This window comes from Seriola lalandi, unplaced genomic scaffold (assembly GCF_002814215.2).
Source record: "Seriola lalandi dorsalis isolate HSWRI2012SDOR001 ecotype SW California unplaced genomic scaffold, Sedor1 jcf7180002054040, whole genome shotgun sequence".
Lineage (NCBI taxonomy): Eukaryota > Metazoa > Chordata > Actinopteri > Carangiformes > Carangidae > Seriola > Seriola lalandi.
This window is the reverse complement of record NW_019524593.1, coordinates 6,532-20,615: the sequence shown is the minus strand read 5'-3', so window position 1 is coordinate 20,615 and position 14,084 is coordinate 6,532. Positions and strand designations below refer to the sequence as shown.

Genomic DNA, 14,084 nt, shown 5'->3' with positions numbered 1-14,084 from the left:
GCTTTGCTAATATTCATCACGTAAAGTCCAGTATAATCCTAGAACACGTCTGTAAAATTACATTGGTATTAGTTTACAGCAGGTCTGGGCCAGACAGGTGACAGATGTGTTTACAGTGTCTGTGCTCTGAAAGACGTTACAGCAGGAAACGGGTGAAAATTAAAAGGTTTCCCCCCGGTGTTGGGTTTACATCAATGCAGATCAGAGCTGGAGCCGCAAGTACATGCAAAACTTTACATATGTATATGCATGGTGGTATGCATGTATGTGCAAGTGGTTAGTACCAATGTATATGTATGTGAAGTATTCAGTTTTGGCTTAGGTGCCTTCTCATACATGATTGCATTTTATATTCTGAGCATAGTAATTACTCTAAAAGCAATTTTGAAAGAAATTTTGATTCACATAGTCTCTTTTAACAAATACAAATTTCTTTACCACAAATACAATTTTTTCACATGCACAAACTTGAATTTTTTATGCAGATTTATTTTACAAGTTTACAGAGGTCAGTTTACAACTACAAACATTGAAATGATTTGTAAACATTACTTTACAAGCTCAAAATCCTTTTGATCCTAATTTTAGCCTATGTAGTTGTCGGGGGGACTAAGTTGGGGACTAATTCGTTTAGGCATGGACCACTGTGAGCAAGCTAGCCGCCTCCCCCGCGCATTAGCATTAGCAAGCTGCTAGCTGGCATTGTACATTGATGAATAAACTAATCAATTTCAAAATAAGAATAATAAAGATTGATCTGTCAAACAGACATCTCTCAGTATTCTTTCCTAACAGGTGCTTTCTACTGGGGAGTTTCTCTAGGATGATGTATATGTATGCTATGTACACTTGTATTCATGCATGATAACTTGTTTTGGTAGAAAAATTGTAAAATGACATTAAATGGACATTTGCATGAACTCTTTTGTATAGTGTATGTTTGCATGATGATCTTTTCTAAAATATGACACTGAGTCTAATGTCTCAACATTAACTATGTTATTAATTTTTATCTTTATTTATTCATCGCTGACTGGATATTTACTTCAACATTGTATACAGAGAAGTGCTAGTTGTTGTTCCCTCTATGCTACTCACCAAAACAAAAATTATATACAGTAAATGAGTGAATAAATAAGATGTCAAAAAATAAAACAATTTTACATGGTGGAGTCTCATCTTGTTATAAAACCCTGTATCAAATTATAGATAAAGGAACCTAGTAACCTTTCACTTATTTAGTATATATTGTGCATTATGACATATTTTGTACTATTACCACCTGTAAGAGATGAGTTGGCTGTTCCAGTGATAAAGTATCTATCTATCTATCTATCTATCTATCTATCTATCTATCTATCTATCTATCTATCTATCTATCTATCTATCTATCTATCTATCTATAAACTCAATGAAAAAAAAAATTCAGGCCATTATCTTGTCAGAATCAGAAATACTTTATTGGTTCAAGACGGAAAAGATTGTTCATTAAAGTTGCTCCAGCATAGGGAAATTATAAGAAAAAGAGAATAAGAAATATAATAATATTATTGAAAGCACTGGGTTGTGGTGCTCATGTCCCACCCTTAGAACCCCCACACTTTTAAAATCGCTGCTTCACCCCTGCATCTGTGTTTAATTAATAGGAACTTCGATATATAGTTCTTGTTGTGTACTTAGTAGGTTTCTGATAACACATTAGTACTATATGGCTTGGACTGATGTGGAACCATTATATATTAAATTGCACTTGAGTACAATTTTCATGTTCTTGTACTTAATTATCATAACTATTTATAACTGATTATTTCCATTTTCTGCTTCTATATGCATATACTCCACAAATTTCAGAGGCAAATACACTACATTTATTTAATAGCAATTAGTTACTAATTGCTTTACAGTAATTTAGAGCAATAACGTTTGTATGTAATACAAACAAATGACAATGTGTTATTATAGATTAAGATTTTATTGATCCCTATAAAGCTCTATATAGAATAAATGAAATTAATTTATAATCCAGTAACATGACATATTGTATTCTAAATGGTCCATTCTGCATAACAAGTACCTTCACTTTTAGCATTATTTGATGATAATACTTTTATTTAATTTTACTCAATGAAATTATTTTTAGGAAATTGTTGATTCACCTGTATGATCATTTTGGAGTATCTAGTTTGGGGTGCTGTTGAACTGTATTGCATTTTACAGAGAAGTATTTCTGTTATTTACCTTACTCTCATTGATGTGAATTGCGCGGGTGATAGAAACATCAGTACTGTACTGCACTGTCTCCCTCTCGCGATATTTTGCCAACGAGAACACAAGCGGAAGTAAATAGTCGCCATGGCATGTTAGCTAGTGAGGAGGGATAAAGTAGCAAGTAAAGCGTGGATGCTCCTGAAGTTTAACGGATAAAAATAATTTACAACTTCCAGAGTTAGTTGGTTGAACGTTGATAAATAATAGACTCGTTCCTTGTGCACTTCCATGACAAATGCATTACGAGAGCTGAGGAATCGTGCAGCACGTTAGGGGCCTTGAAAAGACGTTTGCTAACTAGCTAGCTAACCTAGCTAACGTTAACGCGGATGAAGTTCAGCTAACGTCGCTTTTAGCACCACAGCCTAGCCAAAGATCACTCAAGTGTCTGCTATCGTTTTAAACAAGCAAGTAATATCGCCCCAAGAGGGGTTAACTCTGGCCGCGGTGGAGGGAAAGTTCGGCTGGATAAAATGATCATTGAAAACCTTGATGCCTTGAAAACATGGCTGTCTGAAACCCTTGAGCCCATGTAAGTAACGTTAGCTATTAGCCGCACAGCTGTTGTCTTTCTAAGTAACTTATCCACGCCTTTTTATATATTTATTTCCATATTCGTGTGTCTTAAGATTTTCTTTCCTCACAATTCCAGCTGTGATGCAGACCCTTCTGCCCTCGCAAAGTATGTTGTTGCTTTGGTGAAGAAGGATAAAAGTGAAAAGGAACTCAAAGCCCTGTGTATAGACCAGTTGGATGTATTTCTTCAGAAAGGTAATTAATCATTAGCCCCAGTCTGTTCCGCTCATGTGTAATCTGCCTACATTCGGATCAGATTGGTTTCTCATAAATCACAATTAACCGGTGATGTTTGGAAAACAAGAAAGTCATTTAAACACTTGCCGCTGTTCAAGTGGTATGTATAAATACTGAAAGAGTCCTCTAACAATCTGGATAAGAAAAATATTCCAGTGTGCTGCATGATAAAAAAAAAACATGTGGGAACATCAATCATCGCTGATTAATTGTTTCTCCGAGAAATAAATGGTTAGGTCTATGACCTGAATCATGAGAGGCATAAACTGAGGCAAATTAATCCTCTGCTTTATGAAAGCTTTACTTTGCAAGCCCCGTTTTATTTATCATCTGTTCCAGTGTATGTTATTGATAATCAATGCATTAAATATTATCTTTGATTTACATAATTAAATTCTTTCAGAAACCCAGCCATTTGTGGATAAGCTGTTTGAAGCTGTTAACAACAAAAGCTACCTCCCACAGCCTGAGCAACCATCCTCTCTGGGCAAAGTAGAGAAAGATGAGCAGAAGAAAGATGAGGTAATTCTCTACTTAAGTACCATCACATGTGAATATTAAACGATGTGGAGGACCTCTTATGTCATTGGCTCTCTTAGATAAACAGTATTTATTTGAGTTTGTTTTTTTTCATTTTTTCAGACAAATCGGGAGGAAGAACGAGAGAAGAAGTTTTCTCGACGAGTGAATCACAGCCCTCCACAATCAAGCTCTCGTTACAGTCGAGATAGCAGGTATGTGCACCTGCCTGTTTGCATTTGTCTTACATTTTGTCCTCAGCTTGTATTTACTTTTCACTAATTTATACCCTTGGTTTTTAGGAGAGGAGATGACCGGAAGAGAGATGATCGTTCCAGGAAGAGAGATTATGACCGCAACCCGCCAAGGAGAGACTCGTACCGCGATCGCTACAATCGCAGGAGAGGCCGCAGTCGCAGTTACAGTCGTAGTCGCAGCAGGAGTTGGAGCAAAGATCGCATCCGAGACCGCGACAGAGAGAGGGACAGGGACAGAGACAGAGACAGGGACAGAGATAGGGATCGAGATCGCAGCAGGAGCCGCTCCCACAGCAGAACTCGGTCCAGAAGCAGGAGTAGAGGTAAGAACCTGATTGATAGATCTAAAATGATGTCTACACATAATCACCAGTGGGATCACCCTGTAACAGTTTGAACCATTGTTTTTCTGTTTGAGAGAACAATGACACCAAAACCCTGGTTTGGAAACACAGCTTTCTTACATAGTGCTGTGTGGTCAAAGTTCACTTTATTTGAACTATGACCCTGTTAATTGCTGACTTGTCAATGTGAGTCCAGTCAAATTACAACTGACCAGGAAGCCCATTAAACACAAAGATTACTTCATTGTTTCCAGAGATGTAGTTGTCTAATAGGTGTGTACTGGGTTTTCTTCAGCATGGATTGAACTGTTTTTCTTTATGAATTATATAAAATCATATGAAGTAGTTGCTTCATATAATGGTGTATCAGAATTGAGCTGAGCATTTGGAACTGATACACACCAACAGCTCAGGCAGCTGCATCATAAGTAGACAAAAGACAAGCAATGACTGGATGTTGATGAAATATGGATATGGATTTTGTAACGTGCAATCAGTTTAATTTATCACAAGTATACGTGCCATAATTACAGTTAGTTTACTATTATACTTGACTTATGCCTATTCACAGAACGAGATCCTGGAAAATTGAAGTACGATCACGATCGAGTGGACAGGTCAGAGAGTGGTGACGGCTACTCCGCAGCAGCTCTGGTCTCCACTGCAACCACTTCGCACTTCCCAGTGCCAACACTGAGCAGCACCATTACAGTCATCGCCCCCACACATCATCATAGCAACAACACCACTGAGAGTTGGTCAGACTTCCGTCCTGAGCACCCTGTGGATCGTGGCCCTTTTATTAGGGGACCACCCCCCCAGCAGAGGAAGCGATGCCGTGACTACGATGGTAAGGAAAGCCAATTGAACTTTTTTCCATCAAGTCTGCAGACTCACTTTTTTTTTTGAGTTGTAGTTCTGTGTGTTTCATGTTCAACATTAGTTTGCTGTCTTTTCCAGAAAAGGGCTTCTGCATGCGAGGCGATATGTGTCCTTTTGACCATGGAAGTGACCCAGTTGTAGTGGAAGATGTCAATTTGCCCAGTATGTTGCCCTTCCAACCTCCGCCAATCCCAGGTGTGGACGCACCGCCACCACCAGGGCTCCCACCGCCACCACCTCTCATGAACCCCCCACCTGTGAACCTGCGGCCCCCTGTGCCCCCACCAGGCGCCCTCCCACCCAGCCTTCCACCTGTTGCAGGTATGAATTTAGAGTTTATTTTTTTTAATTTTCCTATGACACATTGGTTCAGGATGAAGAAAACTTCAAATATATGCACTTTGCAGAACATGAGTGCTTTACAGTAAAAGCATTTAACACATGTTTTTCACAAATGTCAATTAAACTGGATAATCTAATGGCAACCAACATGAAATTAAGTTTAGTGGAGATGGCACACAGGGCTGCGGCTAACTTTTATTTTCATTCCTGATCAATCATCTGCTTATTTTCTCAATTGATTTAATAATTTACCCTCTAAAATGTCAGGAAGTGAAAGATGTCAATCACAATTTCCTAAAGCCCACTGTGACATTTTCAGATTTCCTCAGTGTCAGGTTTACACCACCTAAGACATTTAATACTGACACAAAGAAGAGAAAGACAAGGGCGTTATTTCTTACTCGCGAGGAGAACGGACAGAGATATGCTCAGTTACAATCTCCAACCCGCTCTGAGCATATTCCACCGTCTCCTCTCTTTTTATTATCACATAAGGCATTCCAAGCATTCTTTAGTTACAAGTCATTGCTTATCTTAAAGAACTGAGAATCACACAAAAGTAATATGATGGGTGTCTGATGATACATGTACAAATGTACAATGATATAGAAGTAGAACAGACTGGTTTCAGTCTGCTCTATGCATCGCGACAGTTTGTGATCTCCTCCAGCAGCTACTACCTGCAAAACAACTCATCACAAGACAAACTATATACATGGTTATTATCATAAGACAAACTGTATGCATGATTATAGGGCTGTAAAGCAGGATACATGGTTAGTTAATAAATATGAGAGAACTCCATATATACAATTATTCCAACACTCAGAAATTTCTCAAAAATGAGGATCTGACCCTTTTTGACATTTTGCCTTAAAAATGGCGTAAACTATGACTTGATCATCAAAAAAGTTTAAGATAGATTAAATTTCTGTCAGCTTACTAGTCATTTCAGCACTAAACACATGACGCCCTGGGAATATCATATTTTAGCATTAAATGTTAAACTTTATATGGTTTTTATGGAATGAAAAAATGATACCAACACATGGGATTAAATATGAGCACAGGACATGTATAGAATCTTTAATAATAGCATTGCTAGGCAACAGCTTGGATCTAAGCTTGGATCCTGTCAGCTGTTGCTAGGAGTGAACAGGAAATAAACCCACATAAAATGTTTATGTTTGAAACAGTGGAGTTGATTTAACTTAAAAGTATCTTTAAAACACAAGGCAAGAGGAGTAGTTACCTTGCTACCTGGTGAACAGTTAGATCAATGACCTGTTTAGCACAGGTTAAACAAAAATGATTACAAAATTGATTTGACCAGTTTTTATTTAGCTTGAACTTCTCATTCTGTATGATTTTTTTTTTTTTTTATTATGTTTTATTCTGTCTGACACAGGTCCCCCTCCTCCGCTTCCTCCACTACAACCATCGGGCATGGATGCACCTCCCAATTCCATTACCAGCTCTGTTCCCACTATCGTCACCTCTGGGATGCGCTCCTCACTACCCCAGGCCTCAGCGCCACTTTTCACCTCCGGTATTTGCTGTGTGTCTTTTGAAATTACAAATTAAACTTTGTATTTACAAATCACGCTTACTGTACCTTGCTTTGCTGTTTTCTGAGTTAAAGTGTCCTTTCTCTGCTGATCAGACAACTATGAGTCAGATGTGTACAATCCTGAGGCTCCCAGCATCACTAATACCTCCAGGCCTATCTACCGCCACCGCGTCAATGCCCAGAGACCCAACCTGATTGGACTCACAATGGGGGAGGTGGACCAGCCACAGAGAGGTATTGTTCACATGAACTGAACCGTCTGATCTTTGAATAGATTGTCTTAAAACATGCATGTACTTTCCTACTGTTAGCATGCTTTGCACTTTAGCCGGTGTGTCAGTGTGTTGCTGCTTCACAAACAGCGAGAACAAGGAGAATACCGGTATTCAGGATAAGCTAATGTATTTGGGTTTCGGTTGTATATTTTAATGTCTTACCTTAGGGTTGTGATTTCCCTTTTTAGCGGTAGTCTCAAAGCTGACCTGTCTGTGTTTGTCCCTCACCAGAAAAGATTCCTAACAACAGTATGCGGATCGTTATGGAATCTGATTCAAGGAAGAGACCAGCTGTCTCCCATGATGGAGGCCTCCCCTCCAAGAAACCTTGGTTTGACAAGTAAGGCACCCTTTTCCTTTTAATATAAAAATAAATTATATGCTCCCTTTAAACCCATTGGTTGAATAGATGTGAGGTCTGTTTAATAGCATTGTCTTTTGAATTGTTTAATAATTTCTCTTCTCTGCTCAGACCCAACTTTAACAAACCCAACCACCAGGGCTACCACAAAAGAGCCCCATTCTTTCCTAACACCAAGCTGCTGGTTCGGCAAATTCCACCTGAGCTCAACAACATCAGCAAACTCAATGAACATTTCAGCAAGTTTGGCACCATCGTCAACCTGCAGGTCAGTCCCAATGTGGTGCTATAGACATGAAACCAGCTTTGATGGATAGTTGTCAATGAGATATGTAGTTACTGTGTAGTGCACTGTAAACAGTGAAGCAGTACAATAGGTAGCCAATATGTGAACAGTATGTATGTGTGAATGTTACGGAGCTTTAAAAGGATTTTAGTATTGAGTTTGACACATAGGATTTTTAAAAATCAAGTTTTGGTTTGTGTCGTGGTTTAGATTTAAACTTACTGACTTTTAAGACTTTGCTTATTTGGTTGAAATTAGGCCATTTAAGCCAATAAGTGTGAAGTTGACTGAGATCCCCTGCTGTAAACAGATCACATGCTATTGCACTGGGACGCTCAAAAAACATATAGATGGAACCATGGCCACTGGTAACGACAGCGTCCACCATAAGCACAGAGAATAGGACAGAAGCAAACAGATGGTTGAAACCAGCTGACACTAGACAGAATGCAAATAGCCTACGACGTGGTCCAGCCATATACAAGGTTTTGACCTAGTCTTGTTATTCTTACAGGTGGCCTTCCAAAATGACCTAGAAGGGGCATTGATCCAGTTTGCCTCTCCAGACGAGGCCAAGCGGGCTATGCAAAGCACAGAGGCTGTTCTCAACAACCGCTTCATCAGAGTGCACTGGTTCCGTGATGATGGGAGCGATGGACAGGGCCAGTCCCACTCACACTCACAGCAGCAACCGCAGCCACAGCCAGCCATGGTAAAAGTTGTTTTTAAAACTGTCTTTTATTGCATGTTGTGAAATGTTTTGTCATACCACAAGCAAAAAATGTTGCTAGTATTTGCATGGATAGAATTTCGAGTAGATATCTTTCAGTAAGAAGCACAATGAAGAAATTGATTATGTGATTCTTGAAACAAGTCAAATTGCATTAGATTTTTTTTTTTTTTTAAACAAGAAAAATAGAATTTTGAGACTGAATTAGGTTTGTGAACAAAAGTTTTTGCAGTGAACCTTGCATTTCTCAGAACATTTTGCTAATGCATAATTGGCCAAATAAAATAACATAGTAAAATATCATGTTAATATTTGTAGTGCAGCACCAGTGAATATCCATAGACTTGTTTTAAAATTGTTAAAACAACTGATCTTAATTGGTGAGAATTAAGAGGCTTTTTGTCAGGTTGACTGTAATGTGGTCACATATAGCAGTCTTTTCCTAAATAGAGATATCAGTCATAGAACAGTCAGAGATACCAGTTCCACTACTATTCTCAGCTTAATTAGAGCATAAATTACATGCATCCACAGCTTGCTTTGTTGTTGATCTGTCAGTGTCCCTGTGTGAAAAATAACACCCCCCTCGAGGGTGTTTTTGATCATTTGTAAAGCTGGGCATAGCTCACCAAAGCATTGTTCTCCCTTGGCTCTTGCAATTTGTCACATGGAAAAACCTGTTGCATTAATGGCAGTGCTGCCCCCACTTACAGTTACAGAACAAAGAGCTTCTCTCTGAGTGTTGTTGTTTGTCATTCTATGAGATGAAGGAAGTCAGTAAATAAATTAGAGGATACAGATACAAAAATGTTCAGTGCGCCGAAAAACCTAGAAAATTAAACAACAAACATCATTGTTGTCTGACAGTGGCCATGTTAAAATGAACTCCATTAATCTTGACATAATGTGATTTACATATTTTCAGCAGCCCTCAACCACGTCTCTGAAGCAGTCTGTCAAAGATCGCCTTGGACCAATGCTCCCTGCAAACTCCGAGCCCTCCCAAGACTCCAGCTTAGTCTCTCAGGTGTGTTGGTGTTGAGGGGTTTTTTTTCGCATATACTTGTAAGAATCTGCAGAAGGTGTCTATAAACATAATGTATTTTCCCTGTTGGTGCAGAATCCTTCTAAAGTGTCAGTGAAAGACCGTTTGGGATTTTCTTCCAAACCTGCAGCTCCTGTCGAAAAAGTAAGCGTTTGTTCTCTGTTCAGAATGACAGATGTTCTTTTGGAATTTATGTCCTTTTTTATTTCAAATAGAGTAAACGTTTTGTCCTATCACTCTCCTTTTTCAGGTGTTTTCAACATCTGTGGGCCTCACAAAGACTGTATACAATCCCGCTGCCCTGAAGGCAGCCCAAAAAACCTCAGAGGAAGCACTGAAGAAGAAACAGGTGAGAGGAGGAATGGAGGAATGGAGGGAGGCATGGGAAAGGGGGAGAGGAGAGATTCGGAAGTATGGCCTCAATGGGATAATGAAATGGGAAGCAAGTAATTAGTATTCTCATTCTAAGAACGTAATTCCTTTCACAGGAAGCCCTAAAACTACAGCAGGATGTCCGGAAGAAGAAGCAGGAAATATTGGAGAAACACATTGAGACACAGAAGGTAAGATAATCTGGAATGGAGATTATAATTCATTATATATACTTATATACTCAAGTGTCCCATCACCTGTCAGTGTTTGTATTCGGTAAGCTCTATATACAAAAGTTAAATGTGTGCGCTGTGAAAGAGGTCTAACTCACCACTTAAGCAACATAAGGCAACAAAGTCACTCAGACAATCAATTCTCAGTTCTCAGACTCTGCTTTGATTTGTTTGTGTAGATATACTAGCAGTGTTTGAAAGCTGTGTGTGGGAACTGTGACTCACGAACTATGTCATCATTCAACATTGTAAAATGGATTAAGGATCGTGTGTCAACACGCTTTGTTTTGTTCACTTTTAAAGTGACTTATTCAGAGTGAAATTATCCATATTTTCACCACAAATTTAAATCTTACCATGTGACCTGTGGGCAGTCGGTGATCTGCTTCAAGTACTCTTTTGGAAGCAGTTCATACAAAATTTAAACCTGGGATTATCTTGTTTTTCTATTCCTTTCCTCCGCAGCTTCTGATATCCAAACTTGAGAAGAACAAAGCAATGAAAGCAGAGGATAAAGCCAAGATCATGGAAACTTTGGGAATGTTAACCAAGAGCATCACCAAGCTTCAAGAAGAGATAAAGGGAATCTCAAGCAGCAACAACTTGCTACGCACCGGCAAGAGCAAGGCTCAGGTAGTGTCTCAGCCCAGCTACCACCATTCAGACACCCACACAGAAAAAATCCTGTTTTGCTTTTCAGTAGGCTTTGGATAGAAAACAGGTTGTACCTCCAATAAACATAGCATTTGCTTCCTTGCTTTGTAGTGTTAGTTAGTGGTTAGTTAAATTATGCTCTATTTTATTCCTTTGTTAATCTAAAGGTCCAAAGGTAAATGCATTTTTGTTTTTCAGCTTGTCCAGGTACCTTTGACTTATTTATTTCTGTTTTGCAATGTTGACTTTCCTGATGTGAATGAATAATATGTCCAGGCACAAAAGGAACTGCTGGATGCAGAACTGGACCTTTACAAGAAGACCCAGGCCGGAGAGGACACTGCTTTGTTGAAGATTAAGTACACCCAGCTGCAAATTGAGGTATTGACCTGATCCTGAAAAACAAAACTGTCCCTCAAGCTTGAAAACAAATGCCAAAATGCTACTTACACAGCTGCCACTTGAGGGCACTTGTGCTCTTGTAACTTCAAATGATCTGTTGGAGTTTCATCTCCACAACTCTGTTTCAGAATATCAGATATCAGACATTTGTGCTCTGTTTGACTTCCTTCCCATGCCTGTTTTTTGTTTTAATCCAGGCAGCTAAAAGGGGACTTCTGTCTTCAGGACGAGGCCGGGGGGTTCCGGCTCGGGGTCGTGGTGCGCTCAGGGCCCGGGGAAGGGGCTCCAGAGGACGGGGAAGAGGTGTGCCACTGCATGCAGTCGTGGACCATCGACCACGAGCCTTGGAGATTTCTGGGTTCACTGAGACGGACCGAGTAGACTTGCTGCCACACTTTGCTGTAAGTCAGCCTGAAACTACTAAGAAAAGGAGATTTGATATCCAGAATTGAACCAGTGCAACCTATTGATGGAAGTAACTACAGAGGCATCTGTGTTAAAAGACACTATCAGATTAACCATTTAATGGTAATTATAACTAATAATGATAACTAAATAATAACAACTTTCAGCTTTTCTCTTATTTTACTTTGGATTAAGGCTGTTTGTGGTGTGGTACTACAGAAAAAAAGAAAAATACTGCTGCATACTACTGCAGCAGCAATTTTAAATGCAACTTGTAGAAAAAAATCTGCATTTATACACAGACTCACTCAGGATTTGTTTAGTAAGACCTCACTAGGTACTTGCAATAACAGAAGATAATTTCTTTTCAATAGTTGCACAGGATAAGGTGTGTTTGTAAAGTGACCACAATGTTGTGTGTTGACGATTTTGAAGCAATTTGGAGAGATTGAAGACTGCCAGATTGATGAGAGCAACCTGTCTGCAGTCATCACTTATAAGACAAGAGCGGAGGCTGAACAGGTGATGCATTTCTTGATTTTCCTGACATTTAAACTGTAAAATATACTTGCAACTCTGGTTCTGTACAGTATTATCATGGCCGGAGCACAGAAAACTCCGGTTAAGTATGTTATTGTCACGACAACTGACTCACCTGTTTTCCCGTTCTGCTCTCTGTATCATCCACCTGTAGGCAGCTCTCCATGGAGTGAGATTCAACAATCAGACTTTACGCCTGGCGTGGCATAAGCCTGTCACAACTCTCAGTACTGTGGATGCTGATGAGGTAGAACCAGAAGAGGATGAGGTTTGTGGGATTTTCTCTCTTTGTTAAACGGATATTTTTCTCTTTATAGTGTCTTTAAGGTCAGGTCAGGCAGGATTGTTTATGTCTTCCAGTGCTACCTTTCATGCTGGTATAAAGGTTCACTAGGTAGTGTTTACTTGCTAGTGGGGATATTTGGCCCCTAACCCATATCTTATCAGTAGAGCTTATTAAACATGTTTCTTGTTGTTGTTGCATTTAGAGAACACAAGAGGGAGCCATTATATATCATGGCAAGGATTGTCCTAATATGGCTTTTGTATGGCCACTTGTACTTTTCATTAGGCAGTTGGTCTGCAGCATGATACTCTCAAGCTGAGAAGTTAGTTCCTCTTGAGACCTTTTAAATACACGGTGCACGTTGAATGCTGATGGTGCTCAAAGTAAAAGGTCTTTCCACTCGAAATTGCCTTTTGTTCACTGTAGAGAGCACTAATCTTTTTTTCTTTTCTTTTTTTTTCTCTCTCTTTCCCCTCATCAGTACCCGGAAGAGTCCCTGAGTGACGATGCACTGCTGCAGGATGATGATGAGGAAGAGGATGACAACGAGCCTCGCTCCTGGCGCAGATGAAGATCGGTCAGATGCTGCTCCCTGGGTGCCCTGGTGTGGAAGACGAGCAACAATCCAGCAACTTCATAAGATATCAATGCCTGTTTATAAATCAACAAGGCACATTTCACTTTGGCAAGAGTTTTTTTTCCCTCACAAATATGTAACTGGCAAAAGAACCATCTGTGAGTTTAATTAATTTTAATGTGTGTACCAGAGGCAACAATGGTGAATTTTTTTAATGCTCTTAATGTAGAAATAGTTCTGTTTTTTTTTTCCATTTTTCTTTTTCTTTTTTGGGTTCACGAAACACAAATAGTTTGTCTGCACATGTGACAGGCGATCACTTAAAGACACATTTGTTGAACTCTCAGTTTAAGAAAACAAAACCTGTGTTGTAATTTAACAGAAGACAGACTGTAGCTTTTGCAGAATAGTATTAGGTTGAACTGGTTTAAATGCTCCTGTGTAAATATTTTATGTCTGGGTTTAAAGGATTTGTATGAAAGCTTGGCTTCTCAGTTCTTGGCTTTACTTTGGATTGTACAAAAAATAAAGAATTGAAATGGTCTGAAAATATCCTGCCAAAAAGAAAAAAAAAGAAAAAAAAGACCAAAAAAATGTGGCAGTGAAAAAGAAGACTCCTAAAAGAGCTGAAAAAAGACCATTTCAAAAAACAAAAAAAAAACCTTCCTCTTCCCCTAAAGAGCAAATATTCCTTCAAAATTCCTAATTCTATCAACTTTTTTTTGTTTTAATTTTTGGATGGGTAAGGTAACCAAACACTGATTTCCATGCCAAGGTAAGAACATGACATCATCTCATAGTATATTTTTTTCAAAGAAGTAAAAATTAGTTTCAATTATTGCCTAGCCCATCAAAAATATTTATCTGCATGCCACAGCATAAATATATATGATCTAATATAAAATACCATTACAACAATAACT

The 14,084-nt window shown here is 39.0% G+C and overlaps 1 protein-coding gene across 4 annotated transcripts; it reads left to right on the top strand.

Annotated features, from left to right (window-relative positions):
• The first annotated feature begins 2,331 nt into the window (after positions 1-2,331).
• Positions 2,332-13,826, top strand: rbm26 (RNA binding motif protein 26). 4 transcript variants are annotated; one of them, XM_087173067.1, is made up of 22 exons: positions 2,332-2,800; positions 2,921-3,039; positions 3,485-3,603; positions 3,724-3,815; positions 3,903-4,180; positions 4,773-5,051; positions 5,162-5,404; positions 6,834-6,974; positions 7,089-7,229; positions 7,502-7,610; positions 7,743-7,899; positions 8,432-8,629; positions 9,576-9,674; positions 9,768-9,836; positions 9,943-10,041; positions 10,181-10,255; positions 10,763-10,930; positions 11,228-11,332; positions 11,551-11,754; positions 12,194-12,280; positions 12,453-12,566; positions 13,066-13,826. In XM_087173067.1, exons 1-22 carry the CDS (start codon positions 2,742-2,744, stop codon positions 13,153-13,155), a joined length of 3,045 nt encoding a protein of 1,014 aa, XP_087029193.1. In that variant the 5' UTR covers positions 2,332-2,741; the 3' UTR covers positions 13,156-13,826. The 4 variants fall into 4 exon arrangements, with proteins under 4 accessions (XP_087029193.1, XP_023258623.1, XP_023258622.1 ...); XM_023402855.2 differs by having other exon boundaries at positions 9,573-9,674; XM_023402854.2 differs by having other exon boundaries at positions 6,834-6,983.
• The last annotated feature ends 258 nt before the right edge of the window (positions 13,827-14,084 follow it).